Source organism: Pagrus pagrus (genome assembly GCF_965226575.1).
Source record: "Pagrus pagrus genome assembly, chromosome: 10".
Taxonomy (NCBI): Eukaryota; Metazoa; Chordata; class Actinopteri; order Spariformes; family Sparidae; genus Pagrus; species Pagrus pagrus.
Window position 1 is genome coordinate 20,578,161 of NC_140194.1, and position 21,883 is coordinate 20,600,043.

Sequence of the window (21,883 nt, forward strand, 5' to 3'; positions counted from 1 at the left end):
TTTCTTAACGCAGCATCCCACTCTTTAGAAACTCTTTCAGGGTGTAGAGATAAACATACAGAGTGAGTGCTCCTTACACCTTTGTTGTCAGAGGAGCTTTTCACCTTTTAGTATCTGCTGCCTACAACAAAACAACTTGGAACCAGGCTTATCAGTTTTGCCACTTATGGACGCATATTGCACAAAGAAAATTACATTTGACTTAAAATTGATACAAATGATTGTCAACAAAATGATTTAGAGAAATTTGACAAACTGACAGAAAAAATCAGCTTAAGCACCCATCACAGTAATTGAAAGATGGCTCATCTGATTTAGTTGCAAGCAGTTGCAATTAGTTTTGCTGTCTGCACTGAAAGAGAAAGGGGCTTCAGTTTGCTTTGGTTCAGGCCGCTGGGTGCATCATCCAGTTTGACAAAAGTAGTGGAGGCGCCTTTGTAGGTTATTGAAGGAAACGGTATGCCAATTACACAGCTGGTAAGTGCCAAAAATGTTGATACCGAACAAATCAGTATTTCATTTGTTTTTGCTAAAATATATGATTTTGTAATACTTTAATTACCACTGATTTCCTGAATCAATGTGATTCTGATTCACAAGATCCCGATTCAATTCTGTATGTGATAAGATTAGACTAGATTAGATTCATTATCAATTCAGTTAGGAATATCTAAATTACAATATTGAGTTTGCTTGGATATTAAAGTGATTTTGAGAGAACCAATACTGTTAATCGAACAAGGAACCCTCCCACGTGATGTTTACCTTTAGGATTGACTTTCAAGGTTTCAGAGATGTGTGGTTAAAATCTGTCTATGGAGAAATTAATGGGATATTGCTTTGATTTTAGCATGTAATTATTAAAAATGCTGGGGATCAAAGAACAAGAAGGTGATTATAAATGTTGGCCTGTTTATTTCAAAAAAGGAAAATAAGAAGGAAAAATAAACTCTGCTGTCTTGAACAAACTTTGTGGCACTTGAACAAAGATTTCTGAGTTTACAAGGTGAACACACCATGAAGGCCCCGTTGGTGTCCACGCATTTTGCCATACAAAATGATGTAGATTTCAGAGTTTGTGAGGTGCACCTGAATGCACCATAGAGTCCTTTTCCCTTTGCTGTGTGTGTGTGTGTGTGTGTGTGTGTGTGTGGGTGGGTGGGTGTGTCAAAACATGGTAGAGACTCTTAATGGCTGTTTTGAAATACACATTTGAAAGCCAGTGTGGCAGACAGCCTTTACAGATTTACTCATTAAACTGGAAATCTAAATGCTTATGGTGCTCGGCAGGTGTTGATTTCAGGCGCTGTAAGACAAATCTATAGGAAAAGGCAAAGCATATTTACCTAGGTACTGGCAGCACTTGGTCAAGGTACAGAAAATATTATGGTCTTGGTTTAATACACAACACAGCTATTAATGACATTTAACCTAAACCACAATCTTCCTGAACCTTAACCAAAGTGCTTTAGTTGCCTAAACTGAACTACAAACGGGACTCAGGATGCGAACCTGGACTCCAGTCAAAGTCCTGAGCTTTGTAGCCTCTCATCCTCCCTGACTGTCTCCCTCTGCTGTGGTATATACATTTAGTGTGCTGTTTACTCAAATTTGTCACCACAAGGGAATTGGGAAAACAATTCAGAATCAAACTACATAAACATAATTTACAGCAAACAGAGACTACTGTGTGACAGTGTGACCATCCTAATCCCAAATCCATCCATCCTCAACCACTAACCCAAGTCTGGGTCTCAGTTATCTGATGATACCACTTGTCAATCATGCCTAAGCTGCTCTGCTACACTTATGAACACATGCTAAATTATTCATCTAAAATAGATGCCGGTATTCATTTTGACCAGCCCGTGATGTAAGTCCAATAACAATCTACCACTTCAATTCAAATCTGGCAACCATTCTTCTCAGTCAACCCCCTCCAGGTTCCTCTATAATCATCCATAGCACGGTGAGATGAGATGTGCTGGCTGATGGCTGATGAACAAAGAATAGTATAGCTCACGCGTGAGTCGTATAGCTCACAGGGATGCAGAGAAAACACACTGAACATGCCAAGATCACCCAGCAGTGCTTAGCATTGGAATTCCCTGGCTGTCTTGTTTTACAATGAAAATCCAGCATCTTGATATCTCACATGGGTAATATGTAACAGAAAATGTTAATAAAGACATGCCATCACCATGCTGGCTTTCATAATGGTAAACAAAAAAGTAGCAAGACAGGAACCATTATTGGCTGACTCAAAAGGCTCTCACCAGCATTTTATCGTAGACTCGAGTGATGGACGAGAACAAATGATAAAATATTTATTATTCAGCCTGATAATGAAATTCAATGGTAAATGAAGCAATAAACACAATCGTGATAGTTTGGCTGATTTTTGAAGTGCCAAATTCACAGTTGCACAAGTGCACAGTGCACCAACACATTCAACCATCAAGAGAGGAAAGAAAGAAACCACTTAGAAACCTCAGAAGGCTGCAATTTCGATACGTCCTTGGACCCACTTAACATTTGTACACTGATGCTGCAGAGGTGTGCAGTTAAGAAAAACCTGCATCTCTGTTTCTTTGTGCCATCGCTTTCATTCCTCCCAATCTCCCACTCTGAGAGAACGTTTCTGCCTTCCACAGTCTCTAAATCCCACACCTCCCAGAGCATACGCGTCTGTTCATCACACTTTCTCCATTCTCTTCTTGTTTTTTTGTTTCTGGGATTCTGGTGACATTTTCAAAGTGCCAGATCCTCGCCTTGAGACATTGTGCATGTGCCCACACCTCTCCGCCCCCGAAGCTACACAGACACATACGCACACAAACGGAGAGCAGAAACACACACTCCTCGCCTGGAGCCAGGCCCCTCTGTGCTCGTCTACCTCAGAGAAGCTGGAGCTTGGCATAGAGAGGAGGCTCTGGTGGATTCTGTGCTCCGCCTGCCAATGCTGCTCTTTTGATCTGCAGCCAGCTGATGACAGATCTACATTAAGCTCATAGTCTTCTCTCTTTCGCTCTGCTTCTCCTCTCCTCCTCCCTGACACTGGGGCAAAATGTTACTGTAAGTCCACGAGCATTGGTGGGAATCGACATCCCGTGGGGTCGGCACTGCCAGTCTCCTCTCACACCAAAATGAGAGAAATATAGAACGCTGAGTGGGTTTCCAGCTCGCAGAAAAATACCATGTGGGTGTGAGCCAAAGATAGTGCCATATCAACAATCCAGGGGAAGGCTTTACACATCTCTGATGTGCACCTCAAAGTTTTGAAGGAAAAATCCTTCCTTTAATATGCTCACACTTGGAGATATTGTTAAATCTTATTCAGTGATGCAGAGATGTAATTACTTTTTTATTGTACCCACTTGCCTTAAACTTTCTCCTCCCTTCAGTTGAGAAAAGGTGTTACCTGGCGAGGCAGCTGGATTTGCGAGTTCTTTTGATCATGTGCCCTCTCGAATCCTTCTTGCCAGACAAACACACCTATGCGTCCTCTGAGGAACTACTGGCAGCTATGGGTGCGACAATCAGCGAGAGAGGTGACTGTTCGTTTGAAAACAACAATGGCGCCTCCTCATGCTGCTAAAGCATCTGTTTTATCAGAACTGGAGAGTATATTCCACTGAAAGAAGAGCAAAGTATGGCACTGAGGGTTTTGTCGATGAAAAATGTGTTTTCGATCGGATTGGTTGAAGTAAGCCTGTGATAGACGATGACAGACAGATGTTTCGTCCAATCACCTGCCATGTACTGTCTGAAAATGCCTGCCCTTTTCCCAACAGTTTCTAACGGCGCCTTTCCCAGATGGTTCTGTGTAACAAACCGTCTGGCGTGTCAAGTTTGAAAAGGTGAAGTACGAAAGTAAAGCTGTGGTAGTGCTGTGATTTTCAGACACACAGGCCCTTGGTCCCCCGGTCTGAGTGACTGACACAAAAAAACAGATGCTGATGGTTAGACTGAAAGCACACAGTGTTTCATAAAACTCTTAGCTTTGCTGTAACATATAATTACAGTCTTTAAGAGTGGATTTTCTTTTAACTGGAATAAAAAGGAATCTTTAGTTTTGGAGGCAGTTTTGGTGAGTCGTGATTAGGTCCATAGTCAGAGCTGCCAACCACGGAGCATATTGTACTGTAAGCTAGGCATCCCCCCGGTACAGTTCAGAATTAATTAGTAAAATGAAAAGCTTAACAGACATGAAGGGGCTTCTGACGAGTCTTTGTTCTGTGACTGAATTTTTTGGAAAAAAAAAAAAAAAAAAAAACGATGAACGGCTCGCCAATTCAGGATGCATAAAAAGCAAAGAGAGAACATCATTTCAGATGATGGAAACACGCTGTACTTAACGACCATCATTCAGAGATCCTCACAGAGTACACCACTCTACAGCCAGCCCTGTCACCAGCATGAAATGTTCGCGTTTAATGTTTCTGCAAACCACTGATAAGTTCATATTTGTACCGTTCACATGTACGATATTGGCATTTCCATATGTCGTATCATGTGCTATTTCATAGTACATGTTTATAACTTAACTCACATAAGAGGAGGAGGAGAGGGTGGTGGAACTAAATTACGTAAGAAGGCTGCCAAGCCAGTGACTGCAGTTCAAGACTGCGTTTAACATTTGTGTGAAACGAGGCCTGGGCAACATGGCTGGAAAGTCATGATGGTGAAGTTGATGGATTTCAATTAACAATGAATAATCAATTATTTAAACACGTGTTTTTATTGCCTAAACCTAACTAGACAATAAGCAAAGAATTGCTGCAACCTAAAATTGAAAATCTGACCTACAGATTAAGATTAAAGATTAAAGATGCAATATAAATGAAATGTGAATTCATTGCCAACATTCTGGTGATTGGGTTGCTGCAAAGCAAAAAAAAATTCATTTCGGGCTGCTTTCAAGCTGCCACATAGCAAAGTGAGTATCTTCTGCTCTTAACCTCTACAGAGACCATCATTGTTTTTCTAGCTGAACAACTGTCGTCATCATCAACAGACGAGTTCACGGAGTTGCTCACAAAGTAGTTGTGCAGAAATTGTCATTTCTCAACTCCCTCAATGTTTGCATTATGATGCATTTATGCAGCTGATAAGTGCTTGTAAAAAATAGTGCACTATAAGCAGAGAGCAATTAACATGGTATGCATGGCTAACAGCTGCTGATGAACAAGGAGTGACGGGCGGTGATGGAGCCTCAACATTAGAAAAAACACAGCCAGCTGTTATTTCTAAAGGGGATCATCTGCTTATTACTGCAATATCCAGCAGGAATAGCTCGCCATTGCATTACTTAGCATGGCAGGCGGCTGTAAGCGAGGTGCGACTTTGTGCTGATAGGTGAAAACACAGTCTTTTCTGCGTTTCGCCTGTGCTGTTTTCAATCATTTTTTTTTCTGGGAGATGGAGTGTATAATTTTGAAGAGGAGGGGGAAAACAGCGGATAGCATTTGGTTGCAGCTCGCTGTATTGTTTGTGTTAGTCTTTACAGAGCTGTCCTTTGATTTAGTGGGGCAATGCTTTTGTGTGGGCTATAAACTGGCAATCAGCCTGTCACATTACCATTCAAATGGTCACTGCAAAGCTCCGGTGAGGAGGTCATGGCATGTCTCAGTGGAGGAGAGAGCGCTATTATGTTACACTCTTAAAGATAATTTACTGTATTTTTTTGTGGGGCGAGACGCATACACTCTGTGATTTTAGCTGCGTCTTTGTGTATAATCTGTTTCACCGAAGCACAGACGTAATGAAGCTTTCTTTTGCAGCGATGCCTCGGTCTCCCCAGGCACTAGAACAAAGAGGAAAGAGCCTATCAGGATACATGAGATGCAGTGAAAATGAGACAGAACCAATGTAAGAGTAAACATGAGTCAGAGTGCATGCGGGCCGGCGAGGGAGAGCGAACGATGGCAGCGCCACACTCGCCGTGAATATGTTCCTCATACTAAACACACATTACTTTGCATTTAGTGGCTCTCAGGATCTGACATGTATTCTCACTGCATCCATGGTGAAACATTGTACAAATGTCAGCTCGAATGAGTGCGCGCCTCTCTTTCAAGCCTTCTAGTATTATGGTGCTTCACGAGTCGAAAGCCATCGGTAGTCAGTCAAAGTGAAGTGTTGTATCAAAATGACTAATTTGACTTCCATCAACTCTGGCTTTGTATCACACTCGCTGTGGATTAAGAAGTGAATTGTTTCATGTGTCTGATTTGGCAAATTCGGGTCACTTTGACCAAAACTCTTGCTTCTCTCAGCTGAGCTCCCGTCTATTTTCTCGCCTGCAGGAATCATTTGCACTCCTACTCCCAGTTTCAGGGATCTGTTTTTCGCTGCCTTTTTTCAGTGACAAGCGTGTCTTAATTTCCTGCTCTCAAACAGTAGCCAGCCCCGACTGCGATGTTCCTTCAAACCCAGCTCCTCCAGGCGTCCCTGATTTGAAATCTAAGCACACAGCTTTGCTCCGAGCCATGCTGTCCTGTAGAAGAAACAGCTGTTTGCATGAATCTTTAATGTACGCCCACATTGGCATGCCATTGAAGCAGATGAGAATGTGGAGGATCACCTCGATCCCTGATTTAAGCTGTTTCAAGTCCCAGCCGTTTCTGAATGTCAAACGTCTCATTCACTGGAGAGCGCCACTTAAAAATGTTATAGGTTAGAAAAAAAACGAAAACAGCTACAGCAGTTTAGCCAAGTTGAAACACTGAGTTCTTTCATCGGTGTGGAACGTACGGTGGCTAAAAACTAGTAGAACCGTAGAAACACAGAAAAGGCATTGCACAACCTTTGTTTATTGTGGGAAAGGGTAAACATGGTTGACATTAATACCACAATTAGGATTAGTAACAATATTATTGCAATATTGCTCTGTGCAGTATCACCATTATTTAAATATAATGTGATTAAAATGCAATCTCCTAAAGGACTGGCAACAGTCTCATCTGCTCCCTTTAATTAGAGAAAAATACTTGAAGGTAATTAAAATACCAAAATTAGCACTTGGCTATAGATACAGAGGAATCAAACAGACTAAGACCGGCGATAGGCGTGGTTACAGCCGAAAGGGTAAGTGTACAACCAAGCCTGACTCAGGCTAGAAAGAAATGTATGCAATATCACATATGAATAGAGTGCATACCTCCGCCAAAGCCCAACAGTTGCCTTTAATGTAATCAAGACTAATCCTACGTAAATCAAACACTAACTAATATTACAAACTGCTTAACCATAATTTAAGCTCACCAGATCTGTACCAGCCACAAACCATTACACAGAATCAACTGGTTGTTTGAGAGAAAATTCTTCACACAAATATTTTGATGATCAATTAATCATCTGAGTTATGTTTTTTTAAGCAAAAATGACAACGATTCTCTGTTTTTGAAGTTTCCCAAATGTGAATATTTTTTTCTTCCAAGAAAATGGATGTAAGATCGCTCTGTTGGTCACACAATACAAGCAAGCAAGTACAGTTATTTTCGACCTGTGAAATTGCAGTTTTTCAGAATGTATTGACACTTTATAGACCAGACAATTAATTGTTTAGCAGATGAATTGATAATGAAGAAAACTGGTTGGTTGCAGCCCTAAACGTATAACTGTAACTGTAAAATGTGGTTTGATCAACGTTTTGTTTGCCACTTGTTGCAACTACAGCAGAATTCACATTTATACGTTGTGTTTAAAGGATAAGTTCACTTGCATTGCATTATTGCACTTCCCTGAGAAGTGAACGGAAAGTCAAAAAAACGCTCACATTGGCATGCCTTTGAAGCAGATGAGAATGTGGAGGATCAACTCGATCCCTGATTTAAGCTGTTTCATGTTCCAGCCGTTTCTGAATGTCAAACGTCTCATTCATTGGACTGCGCCAATTAAAAATGTTATGTTAGAAACCCGAAAACAGCTACAGCAGTTTAACCAAGCATATTTCACAATGTCAAAGAAAGCACATGGACATCCATCACTTATCTGGATCTGCACTAAAAGTTAATGGAGTCTATTCTGGACCGAACTCATCCTCCGTTCAAGTTTCGTGGAAATCCGCTCAGTAGTTTTTGTGTAATCCTGCTGACAAACCAACCGACCAAGGTAATAATTAAACTAGCTTTCAGTGTTTCAATATTCTTTCAAATTCAACAAAAACACTTTAAATGTGTAACAAAAAACTTAAACGACAGATTCTCTTAGTTTTAAACTGAAAATTGGCCTGGAACAATAAACAAAGATCATATCACCACAATATTTGACTCCATTTAAAGCTAAAAATAATAATGTATTCAGTTTCCTCCAGACTTAATTGGCAAACGTGTCATTATCTATCACTTCTTGCTTCTACCCACAAACAAAAGTTGAAATGTGATAATGACGAGTTTATAATTACAACAACAGAAGGCCGGATACAGGTGCAGAGCCACCCTCTAATACTGAGGTGATGAATTGTCATCGTTGGCAAAGCAATAATCAGAGAGGCTGGCTGGCAAGTTAAACGCTTCAACATATTTTTAAAAAAAGAGTCAGACGCACACTGACACACAAAGCCCACACACACTCTGCTGTTGTTTTGTCAGTGTGTTTTGTAGTCTTAATTTAGAACGAAATTTAGAGGCCCCTCTGGGTTTTTGCGTCTCACCTAAAGAGCAACCATTTTCTTCTCACCTTGTTCCCACACTGTTAGATTTGTCTGCAACAAGCACTTTGTTGAAATAAGCTAAAAAGTAAACACAATAAGCTGGATATTCTGTCCCACGCTGAAGAGCAACGCGGTTGTCAATATGGCTGCGGGTTTACAATTGTTGCTTGGCGACTGCTGTCTGTATCACACAAGTGTGAAAAGCAATAACACCACCAAAGTGCAACTGTTGGCGGTCAATATTTTCTCTCCCTGATAAACCCTCTGGGCAGGAGCGTTCCTTCGTCTAGCCAACACAAACACAGCTTTGCAGTTTCAATCTGTCACAGTGTGTGAATATCGAGCCAGAAAGGAAAAAAATAAATAAAAAAATATAAACCCTTGTCTTGCCACTCTGCATTCTCAGTTTCACAGAGGAATCATCCAAATATGAAGTTTTCGGGATTGCCTGAGATGAAGTCACACTCGTCATCAGTGTCAGCAGGGCTAAGAACAACTCCCTGCTAAAAGCAAATGACTCTTCGTGGCTGCTGCGCTGCGACTCTGATTCGCTTAACCTTTCCTAATGTCTAAGCATTTTATGGAAAAACAATCTGAGGCAGCTGCTGTGAACTAGACATAAAAGTATAATATATCACGAAACACATTCCTCTAATGCAAAAACACAAAGAGAGGGGAAAAGATTACCTCGTAAAAGTCAGATGTGCTTGCTGGAGAGAGTCTGCAGGTTGACCTGGACGGGATACGTGAACACGTCTGCCTCAGCTGTATCTGGTAAACAAAGAGACCCAACACGCCAAGGTTATTCCACAGCTGTGAGGCATTTCCACTGATGATCACACATCAGTTACACCACCTAACCGTGTGCAAACATCAACGTATCGAACTGTGAGCGATCCCCTCAGCTCAAATTGATGCAAATGCAAGTGTGCGTGGGAAACGTGAGATTTGCGAAGTTTGCACGCACGCTGTGCTAAGTTATAGCACCCATACACACCCACGACTTGGCACATTCACACAAACACACAGTCAACAAGCCTCCAATTCCCAGAGCAGCTGTGGACTCAGCAGACTCTGCTACCCGGTGGCTTACTTTTGAAGATGAATATCCAGAGCCCCCTAAGGAAAACAGCACTTTGCCAGGGACGTCCAGGAACGTTAACTGTCGCCGTCTCTCTCCACGCTCAGACACTGACGGCTGTGATGGGGAAGGCGCGGTGCTCCCACACTGAGGCAGGGTAATTGGCTAGAGATGATGGGCCATAAACATACATCACAGGGGCGGTGAAGCGCCAAGCAGACAGCTAACTAAGGCTCTCATTCTACTGCGTGGCTCTTGTTTGTCGTACGCACACGCATGCGGCCACCTACACACACACACACACACACACACACACACACACAGCTCATTGTCTCCTCTTCTCTGGATATTCACGCTCTTTGAACACATGGGCTGGCCCGTCATTATTACAATAGAGAGAGAAAAGCCCCGGCACCTTCATTCAATCTGTCACCATAAAACCACGACGGCACACGCTGCACGGACCTTTTCACCATTTCCTTGGCATCATGACCGTAACCCAGAGGATGCTCCCTCTCGCCATTATCATCCACTGATATATAATAGGCAGTGGCCATTTAAAATGCATCATCACCATAACAGATAGGATGCCCTCTCTCTCGCCATTACTACCAGCACACAGTGGTGGATAATAGGCTATCCGTTCCTGCAGTGCTATCGCCACGGTGCAGACTTTCCTTCCATTACCATAACACTTCTGTCATAATAAGCAGGGAGAGCCTTCCAGTCATGACCACAGCTCTCAGAGAGGAGGTCAGTCGTGTCAGACTGTTTGCTCACATGCTGGTAATTGGGAGAAATAAGGCTGGACGGGGAAATAGCACTGGAGCTACACTTTCTTTTCAGTGGTTTGCTGTGCGAGGCAAAGCATTTTGCTATGATCCAGCGGTGCCGCTGAGCCGTTCGACGTGTTTAAAAAAGCAGGGAAATAATAAGAGATATGTGGAAGAGTGCAAGTTAATTTTGGCTCACACAGTTGCAGCTGTTTGCAGCATCTCATGATGCTCTATCATAATGGATATTTCCTCAGATACGGCACGGCCTATTCTGCGTTCTCTAATACCGTGACATGAGATGAGGATTTCATCAATAAAATCCACTTCATTCATCTAATCCGCTTTCTTTTTCTGGGTTTTCCAGATTTAGTTCGACAGGTCCTGCATGACCGCTTTTTTTTTTCTTCTTTTCTTTTCGAGACAAGCGCCAACCTAAAGACCCCTTCACTCTCTCAACAGACTGGAACTTCAAGGGGAAGAGTAAAACCGATGGCAGGGAGAGGGAGGGACAAGGGGGGTCCAGGCAATGCGCTCATTATTCAGGAAGACACTCGAGGCCACAGGAAATAGCACACTTCATTTTTCTTGTCAAACTCCGGCTGGCTTAATAGCGTGCTCACAGCAAGTGGTGAGACAAAGGGATGGCGTGGCCGGGCCAAGATGTGGAAGGAGTGCCGATCAAGATGGAGGCCGTCATCACAGCGGCAGCTACCCTACGTCCTCCTCAAAAGTAGACCACCTGGGCTGCCTGAGCGGCTGAACGTGCAGCAGCGGCAAATAAATACGTCTCATCTTTCAGAGAGCAAGTATACTAGGGCTAGCTCTCAAAGAGGAAAATGAAATATGGTCTCAATTATACCCTAACTGTAGTGAGGCGCAGATGTTCCTATTGTTCCTCCCATTCTGCATCCTCCTAAACCTTCCCTCATCATTGCCTTCATTACAGGTGCCATCGATATGGCAGTCAGCCGCCAGAAAACCTGGATGTATCCACAACTCATCATCCAAACACCAATTAATCATCCACCCAGCAATTACATACCTTCCACCACACCTTTCATTGATTTCAAACCCGGTGACGCTTTTTCTATTTCATTCGCACAGCAGAAGCTCCTGTGACCGAGGCTATTGTGAGCTGCAGGCCATGCAAAGCAATCTCCTCCTGCTCTATATATCCGCTGGACTGGAACTGTGTTTTGATCAGAGAAATGATGGGGCAGGTGTTTTGGTACAGCTTCATGTCGGCGAGAAGCCTCATTCGTTGCATTGCAATCTCCAGGCATGGCAGCGGGCTGTGGTGTCAGACAGCCTCTTTTGTTCGACTCCTAATTGGGGTAATTTATTGTCCTAACAGGCAGAGCAGCTGTGGCTTTACAGCGTAGAACCAATTAAATCCAGATGCTGGAATGAAAAGATAGGGCTGAGCGTGACTTGGGGACCAATCACTAATATTAACTCAGATCTCTGCGAGATGAATATGACAAGCTGCGACGAGAGATTCATCTCACCCCACCGCTACCCCACTGATATTGAAAATACGCAATTTTGATGAGGATTCATGAAAACAGTCGCCACCAGATCTTAGCCAGACGTTATGCATAATTTCTAATAATGGATGCAATTATCTGCCAGATTAAACATTGAAACAAAAATCTGTGGGGACACCTGACAGCCTGGCGCAAGAACTGTGACTGCAATTCAATCCGCAATTAAGCCGCTGGACTCTTGTTCTAGTTTCAGCGTTGCTAAAGAAGTTTTCCGCCCACAAAATGGCTTTGACAGAGGATCAGGTGAATATGAGCGGAAGATCTGGGGAATATAGGGAGCAACGGAAAGAAATCAGGTCGCTGTGAAGATTTCTCCAGGGCAGGGCTAACCCCGCCATACTGTGCTTGGCCCGCCTGCCTCTTCAGTCCGGGCTCTTTAGACGAAGAGCCCCGGGGACAGACACAAATGTGAGTAACACAGAGGATGGAGGCAGCGCGAGGACACCACCCTCGGAGCTGAGAAACCGCAGATACACAGCGACTCCTTCAGCTTAAAATTCAGAGGGAAAAGAGAGAGAGTAATGAGACAACCCTGGCGAGCTTGTCCCTTTTTTGTCCATTTGTCTTCTCCGTGAAGTTTTAATGAAGTGTTTGTCGGCTTTGCCTCTATTTACTCTGAATGGAAGGTGTTTGTTGATGTAATGTGCACAGCTTACGACAAGTTAAACATCTTAATGACTTGTATATTGTTGTCATTTTTTTCTCAAACCATGACGTGTTGCTCTGAATCTACTGAGTCTTTTTATTTTAATTCAGCAAGTGCTGTTGATGTGTAGCAACTGAAGGCGTAGCAGGGAATACTAAAGAGCACAGTTTGATACGATTGCTGTTGCTTTAAGACAGAAATGAGCAGAATACACTACATCTGTACTAAAAATCTGCACAAGCCTAAAAACTGACTGAGACAAAACTTGAAGGTCTTTACTTGAGTGACAAAACGCCATCTGCTTGTTCACTTGTAATTAATACAACTTTTGATTGTTAAATTAACCTTAGTTCATCCAAAAAGTTAAAATCAGGGATCATCCAATCAGCCTCAGACTGATGGAAAGTCAGCTGAAGTTTTGTAGTCCACAAAACATTTCTGGAGCTTCAGAGCAAAAAGTATCATCTTAAACAACTGAGGAAGGGGACTTTTTTAAGATGTTAAAAAGAACGGGGAAAAAAGAGGAGTCAAAAATAGTTTCATACAGCTTGTTTAGTATAATTCATGTCTCCAGAAGCCCAAAGATCCCTTATTCATTTGAAAACGTACTCCCCTTTATTAAATCCAAAATCTCCACCATAGCTGCTAAGCTAAAAGTGCTAGCTCTCACTCTGTCTGAAGCATGCACACAACCTCAAACCAACCTCAAGGGCTTAAATACTGTATATTTTCAAATCAATCAAATGTTGTCCGGTTATTACAGTTTAAAAGTCCCCATCTACTTCAGTTGTTTGGGAGAATCCTGCAATTCCTCTTGACTGTGAAACTCCATAAATGTTTTGTGAACAACAAAACTTCATATGACTTTAGATAATGACTACATTTACACATTTTTTGGTGAATCCTTTAAGCATGAGTCAATCTGTAGCCGATTTAAGAAAGATAATGCTCACAGTCCTGCATGCATGAGGTAAAGTAGAAAATCTTTAGCTTGCTGAATATTAGGCTCCAAAGTGAACCAGCATTGAGCAGCAGACTTAACAAAAACAGTTCTTAATTTAGTTTTTAGTCATTCGAAAAACTACTTATGACACACCTCAGAAATGTTCCCAGCTTCCCACCAACAAGCAAAAAATATGTTGTGATTGGGGAAAAATGACATTCATTAAATATCACTTGTGGTATAATCCATGTAACATGTCAAATATTTAATATTTATATTAATGTTTCAATTAATATTCAATTAATATTTGTATTGTTTAATTTAAAATTGCATAACTTTCATTATAGTATCCAGTATGAACCAACAGCTAATAAAAATACAACTTTTGTAAGTTACGCCTTTGCTTCTAACAACTTTAACGTTGAGTTCTGAGAGCACACTTATGATTAATTGTGTTTAAGTAAACATTGAACCAAAGCAGACGGACCACAGAGAATTTTTTCATAACAAATAGACTTAGCCATGCTCACAATCTTATTATGCAGATCAACAAAAACCTGACATGACATTAAAAACAGAATCAATTCTTCCAATTCACATTCCAAATGTCCCTTTCTGATTGATCAAATGCAGGATTTAATTAACTTATGCACCCAGCTGATCAGTGTATAAAGCAAAGTGATAAAAAATATCACCGCAGCGACAATGAGTCTTTTACAATTTCAGTCCAGTCCAACAAATCAGGTTACTACTATACAACTATTCAAGAAAGTGCAATGCTGAACATACTCACGTTACGTTGCATTAGTCTCTTGACACACGATCTTTACACAGTATTGAGGAGGTGAAGAAAGGTTTGTGTGATGACAGTTTGACATGACAGCAGTAGGATCGTATTCACGCTTGGCACCAGTCAACACCTTGCTTGAATGATTCCCCCTCTCGAGATGAAAGAAGGAAAGAGTTGGACTTGTACATCACTTTAGTTTCTTCCTCAATTAGAATTCACTCTCTGCACGGAGCTCTTTTGAATCCCGTTACTTTCCTCATCGCACAACTGACTTTCAAGCCCCGAAGACAATCTAAAATACCTGTTTGCTGTAGCCTTGACAACAGTGGCTCTGCTCCGTCTTCGCCGTAACCTCTCTTTCCCCCCCTCTCACTCTCTCAAGAAGGAGTCGAGCTCCGTTTGAGAGCGAGGAGCCGTAAGCGGTCCGGTTGGATGGCAGGAAACCTCTGTGCTTTATGAGGATAAAGAGCTCTGACCCAATTAGCTGTCTTTGTTAAATAAAACTCCACTGGCCCTCATTTAAACCACCACACGCCCCCCTCCTGCCCCTCCCCCGCTGCTTGTGTTTTTACAGTACAAAGTGATTACAGATTTAATTAGCTGAGGACCTTGCTTCGGGGAGACTCCTAAATCCATATTGATATTTCTGCGGAGTTTGGCGATAGAGGCCTCAGCTCTGTGATGGCGACTTACGCGGGAGGCTGCAGAAAAAAATATAATGAAAAGATGATTTGCAACTTTTACCCGCTCCTGTTTATTTTTTCCCCTGGGGCTAATCATTTCGTTGCAGGATGAAGCCGAGAATTATGCAGAGAGCAAGAAGCTGATCAATGCTGTCTCACTGCTACAGCCTTGGATGTAAACAGGCCCGCTGTCAGGACAGCAGCTTTTCTGGTTCTGACATGCAGGGATGTTATACTAAGCTGCTGATATTTATTAATCCCATATTTATTTTTATAAAAAACGGCCCACATGAAAGGAATGGAGCTGAAGTGAAATTGTCCTATCCCACCTTCTCTCTATACGTACAACAATGTAGGCAAGTAGGTTTGGGTATAGTGCCATTCGCATTTGGACCGATACCGATACTGGTACCTGGGATTCCTTACCTTTACTCTGTAATAACAACAACGCCCTTCCTAGGAAAAATAAGTCAACGGGCATTGAGTCAAGCTGTTTTAAGACCTGTCAGCAGCTGGAGGAATTATTTTGCACTTTACTCGACCTGGATAATTGGACTAAAATGTAGAAACTGAATATCAGCACAGAAAATTGTAATCCAACAAAGAAAAAGCAACACCAACACTTTTGTTATCTTGTTGTTGTCACTACAGCAGTGCTTGCTACAGTAATATTTCCCAGTATGCATTTCACTCATCAGTTTCAGGTTTTGTCAGTACTCCACATACAGAAGTAATTTGGTCATTATGCTAAAAAGAGCTAATTTCAGTAACCAACCCTACTGGCAAGGACCTCGAGTGAGTTAGGTACATGTGTTTAGAGTTAGGCAACTAAAACGCATATGGTTATAGGTAACAGAACCGCACACGCCCTGTCCACAGAAGACAATCATTCAATAACGACATAATTGCTCTGGATGGGCTGATATTGCTGTATGTTAAGTAAATGCCATGGGAATAACCTTGCAAACTGTTCCTCTTAAGATAAGAAAGGACTTTTTATGATGTATAATGAATTTCTGGACTCAATTTGGTTCATGATTGTCCTTTTCCTGTCTCCAAGGGTACTAGAGTCCAAGTTTAGATGACAAAAACTAAGTTGCAATGCAGTTTGAAAGCAAGAAATTGTTCCAAGAAGTGTCGTGTTTTAGTGTCAAGGAAGGTTCTTAGGATTCTTACTGGAGCGACCACTATGCACCGTGGGAGTAGAAGAAGAAGCAGAAGATATCAGTTGTAATACACAATGCAGTCACAAGGAACGAGGTGTTCTTAATAAGCAGTCTAACTCTTGTTTTTTTCCACTAGAACACTCCCTCCCTTGTTGTTGCTATTATCTTATTAAGATTCATAACATTTTCTTTAACATGAAATCCTGCTGGGTACATTAGGTCCAGCTGAGTTCTCTGAGGGATGCACAGAGGCTTCCTGGGAAACATAGGAAGTCACGTATAGCACCCGAGCTTGAAGAGAGTGTTCCAATTATAAGAAGACGAGCAGGATCTTAAAGAGCGTACCGTAAAGTGCCAGTTTTAGCATGAAAGCCTTCGACAGAACGGTGCTGAAAGCTCAAATTAAAGCTTTTCAGCCGACATATTTCAGATGATGTGCCTTTCTTTCATCCATTTCTTTTTTTAGCATCCCATTCTCTTAGGTATGAACATGTAAAAGCAGTGTGCTGTGGGTTTCTTTTCATCACGACTGTACTGAGCATACAGTGCGCTGCTGAACGGCAGACTGGGGGAGCTGTGAGGTAACGTGCCGGAGCCGGGGAGGAAATAAAAATGAGGGTGGAGAATATGGATGTGTCAGAGCGGCTCGTCAAACTCCCTGCACGTACAATGAATATTTCACTACTGACACACAGCAGCTTCTCGGCTGCACCCCTGGAGAGAGACAAAGAAAAAGAAACAGAGACAGATAGATTCTGTAGATAGATAGATAGATAGATAGACAGACAGACAGACAGACAGACAGTCAGTCAGACAGACAGACCCCTCCCACCCCCTTCACCCTACATGTATACCTGTCTCAGGCTTCATCTCGCAGCCCTGAATTTCACGAGGCAGGGCTGACAGGAAGAACTCTCCACAGCTGACAGCGTTGCCTTTCAGGGGCTGTCTGAGAGCTCACCCACATCACACCAGCAGGTAACGCCCAGGACAGAACAAAACATACACAACAGAATGCTTTCAAACATGCACGCGGGAAAGAAAATGTGACGCAAGAATTGTGCACAAAGTAAGGAAACTGCCATTTAGTGTAAGGGAAGAAATTGGGTAAGGGAATAGAAAACAAACAGACTCTACAGCCATCGCGGCCTGCAGCTGCACTGAAGCACAGCGGTGCTTTGAATTAAAAGCTAATGTCAGCACTCTCAGAGTGACAACATGCTGATGATTAGCAGGTATGTTTGCTGAGATCACCACCTTTTCTTAGCATGCTTACATTTGCTATACAGCCCATTTGAAAAGTGCAGCTGAGGTTGATGGGAGATATTTTGCAGGTATTTTGTCAAAAAGAAAGTATTGGAGAAAATTGAAATTTTATGATGAAAAGTTAAGAAATGATTAATTTGACCAATTCAAATGAATTTACCCTGAGGTGAACATGGATTGGGGAAAAAATAAATCATACTGTGATTCTTTTGACAGATATTACTATCACTATTTTCAATTTAACTGAAAAAAACTTTCAAAATCATGATGATGTGACATTTCTGTGGGTCTGAGCCAAAGAAAAAACAGATGTTTTCTCCAGATGTTTTCTTACATCTGGAGAACAAGGTTTGTAGACCAGGGCAACTTTGACTATGGCCATATTGCGATTTTAATCATGTGAATACGTGAATGTCCCAATTTTCACAGCAACCCATCCAATAGTTAGGAAATTTTACCCAAACCACAAATTCATTCTCATGGTTGTGCAAGACAAAAAGTCTGGTGGTCATCAAATTCAGCAAGATTATATTTTTGATCCAGAGGTCAGAGGTCACCATAGTGATGGGTCGAATGGCCTTGATACTATTGAGCATCGAAAAATACCTTGTCATTCGGGACCAATTTTCAATACCTAAGGAGTTATTCTCATCAGTGTCAGTGAGCCAATAAGCATGCAGCATGCTTGCTGTGCAAAGATCTAACAGTGCTTATGATTGTCTGTCTCGAGGCATGCAGGAAAAACACCAGATTATGCCCAGAGACGGGGCTCACCACGTGAATGTGTAATGTAATCTATTGATATAATGGATTTCATAAAATTGGTATAGAAAACATATTATTCAGGAACTGGTATTAAAGTCAAGGTATCGCTATCTGTATCAGAATCTTTTTAACAATACCCAGCCCTAGTTTTTCCTCTGGGCATCATGGATATCTGAGCATGTTTCATGGTAACCCATCCAAACTTGTTGAGATATTTCACTGAAAACTAAAAGTGTCCACCTCATAGTGGTGCCGGAGGAAAAGTCAGGGGATCATCAATATCAGTCAGCTAAATCCCTTTGAGGAGCATGAATGTTTGTACCAAATTTCATGGCAAAACATTCAATTGTAGTTGAGCTATATAAGTCTGTGGACGAACAGACCAACAGACCAACATCCCTTGAGCCACGCCATTAGTCATCACCTATTCTTTGGTTTCTCCGGAAGGCTTTGTAGACGCCTGCCAAACAACGCTTGGTTAAATGCCAATGCTGCTGGTGGAGTAGACAAAGTCATCCATCCCCCAGAAAACACATTTGACTGGTAGCTGGCGTTGATTTTCTGTTCAGCTAAGACAAACACACAATGTACAATGGTCCCAGTTACAACCTGCCTCTGCTCAGTGAAAGCCCCAACATATATACCCAACGTCATACTGAGATAATCATACTCCAGTAATCGGATAGCTTCCCTGTGGGGAGATGAAAATTCAAAGCAAGTACTTCACCTCTTCAAATGTTTTGCCTATTCAAGTAGCACATTGTGTAGTGCAGAATGCCTTGATTACTTTTTACAAAAACATTTTTGAAGCAGAGTCAACAAACACTGTGCCACCAAAATGCCTCTCTCGTTTGTGACTGTGGATCGCCACAGAGCAACGGTTCATTTCCAGCCTGAGACGGAGCTCCTGGAATTCAATTTTCCCCTTGGGAAACTTTATTAATTACATGTTAGAGATATATTGAATGGACTCCCTTTTATTTTCAGGGGCTCTGAATGTCCCTTTCACCTCCAACACTACTGTACCTACTGAATCTTAAAAAAAAAAAAAAAAATGCGAGCCAACGCCATGCGGTTAACTGTCCGAGGCATGTGTTGCAATGAATAGATGGCTACATTTTGGCACCTTCGTGTTAAGAGCTATGTTATGATTTAAAGATTGCCACGCTGTACTGATCAATAAGCCCGCACCAGATGAGCTGAGGTTTACAGGGGCAGCAGAGGGAGGAGGACCACTAAAGCGGTAAATCTGACCAGAAGCACTTACTTCCACTGCGTATCCTATGGGCCATTATTGGTGGGTGTGCTCACACATCAAAGTGGCAGGGGTCTTCCAGGCTAAAAAGGAATAAGAAACAAAGGACCATTAAATCACAGTGAGAGACCTGGCTCCGAGCAACACACACGTGAACACACTTAAACACTGCGGTATGAGGACTGTGAGGTGAGTTTAGGGCCCAAAGAGAAGGATAGAGAGAGGAGGAGGTGGAGAGGGAGAGAAGGAGAGCGCGACATTGATTTTCCCCCTCTGAAGTGCCACTTCATCATTCTGTGAGACACACTCTATCGATCTCCCGCCTTTAGTTTGTTTGTAATTTTGGGGGCTCAAAACCGTTCACAAAGATAGATCCTCTTATATGCCACTTGCCTCTGAGATGAAGAATGGAGGGATCAAAGGATGCGTGGAGATGGCCTCATTTTGCTAGGTGCCCCTCGCTCGGTTGGTTTATGTGGCTCTGTTTAAAAGAGGAGCTTTGGAGGCAGATGTGGAGGGACTCCATTCACCTGAGTGCTTATTTATAATAATACAAAGCCCGAGTCTTGCCATATGGTACCCTTTCTGCTTTTACCATACATTAGGGTATCAAAACATGTTTTTTCATACGTTAAGTGCATCTGCATTAGTAGATCTTAAGGCTACACAAGACAAACTGTTTTTAGCACTTGAAATCCATGAGGAGGAGAGTGTCCCAACATTCAGTCTTTTGCCTTTCTTCTCCCCTTCCATCTCCTCTGACTCAAAGAAGACTGGTTGGATTAGTCAACAGGAGCATGCTGTGTGCAGTTTACTAACATCACATTACATAACTTCTGGACATAGAAGTTCATCCTTCGAGCAATTACCTCCTGCTGCCATTTGGAGCTGAAAGCACTGTGCAGCGTTGCCAAGTGCAATTTTCACTGAAAACCTCTAATGCCCCTCCAAAAGTTCTTTACTGCATCATTTCTTGTTACTTCCCTTGGCTAAAAAACAGTAAAATTCGACTTTTTCATGCAAATGGTTCTCAGTGAACTGTGAAATGCACACAAACATTTACACGAAGTATGGTGGCTCAAAAAATAAAGTTTTGGGTCTTGCCATTGTTGCCTCTCCTGGCGAGACCTGAGATGGTTTGCTCATGTTCCTTGACTTGTTGGTCAGGATTTTTAGCAATTAGAGTTGCAACGGTATGAGATTTTCACAGTAAGATAACCATCTCAGAAAATATCTGTCATCGTTTGGGTTTTTAGTTAGTTCTTCCCTGTTTTATTTTGTAGTTATATCCTCATGCCTTGTTGTGGTCCTCATGGTTTTCTGGTTTGTCCTGTTTTGTACCTCTTAGTTTTTTTCCTTTCACTTTCCTTTGCCTTCGGTCTTTTGTTACCGGCTTTTTGGTTTTTGAATTTTGAATTTCACAGTGCACATCGGATCATTGAAGCTCGCTTTTTGTTTTTCAACCTGCCTGCCTCTGTATGTCTGCAATCGGGTCCAGTTTTGAACTGTGAAAATTTCATGGCTTCGCAATATGAAGGTATATGTATTACACAATTATAATTATTATCAGTTAAAATAACTTAAATTAATAAAAAAGAAGGGGTTATTGTTATTTCACAAAATATTATGTCCTGATAAACATGAAACTTGAAATATTTATATTTGTAATAATACTTACATAGTGGAATTCAATACCGTAGTTAAGCAAATGTACATGGTACTGTAACCATCAATTTTCATTCCAAGGTATACCCTTTTAACCAATATTAAGTTTCAACCCTATTACCAATGTCACTGCATTCCCAGATAACTGTGATTAAGTTAGGGACACATATTTTATCAAACTGAACGGAAAAGTGAACAAAAAACTAGAAAAATAAGACACAGGTTGTAAGAGTGCGAACAAAATAAAAAAATGGTAACTAAGGCCTTGAGTTTTATTCGGATGTAGTTTAGTTGTGGGTTGTGGGGCGGATGCTACATGTTTCAGTTGGATAAATACTTCTCTCCTGGAGCGAACAGAATAGGTTTTCACTGCCAACATTATGCTGGTCGGAGCAGATTCATCGCAGCCCGTTTTCCACTGTGACCTCCATTGCTTCCAGAAAAATTCTCACCCTGAGAGACAGCCACCCACATACAGCCTTACCTCAACATCTCATCTGCATTTCATCATACCCCCACTCCCCCTCATATTCAGAGCGATGGAAGGCTATCACCTCAGAATACCTTCAGAGATCCCAAGAGAAGACATGAAGGTCATCATACTACAGCACACAATACAGGGACTGCAGGAAAAAACATCCTTT

The 21,883-nt window shown here is 41.9% G+C and overlaps 1 protein-coding gene across 7 annotated transcripts in view; it reads right to left on the bottom strand.

The window, feature by feature from the left end:
* Positions 1-21,883, bottom strand: part of mgat4c (mgat4 family member C) — a 137,425-nt gene that overhangs the window by 42,707 nt on the left and 72,835 nt on the right. For 5 of the 7 annotated variants that reach the window (XM_084363903.1, XM_084363904.1, XM_084363902.1 and 2 more), the window contains one exon: positions 19,587-19,657. In XM_084363903.1, the coding sequence (XP_084220029.1) occupies positions 19,587-19,611 (25 nt within the window). In that variant the 5' untranslated portion in view covers positions 19,612-19,657. Of the gene's footprint in view, positions 1-9,343; positions 9,428-19,586; positions 19,658-21,883 lie in introns of all 7 variants that reach the window. The other 2 variants (XM_084363907.1, XM_084363908.1) reach the window with 2 other exon arrangements.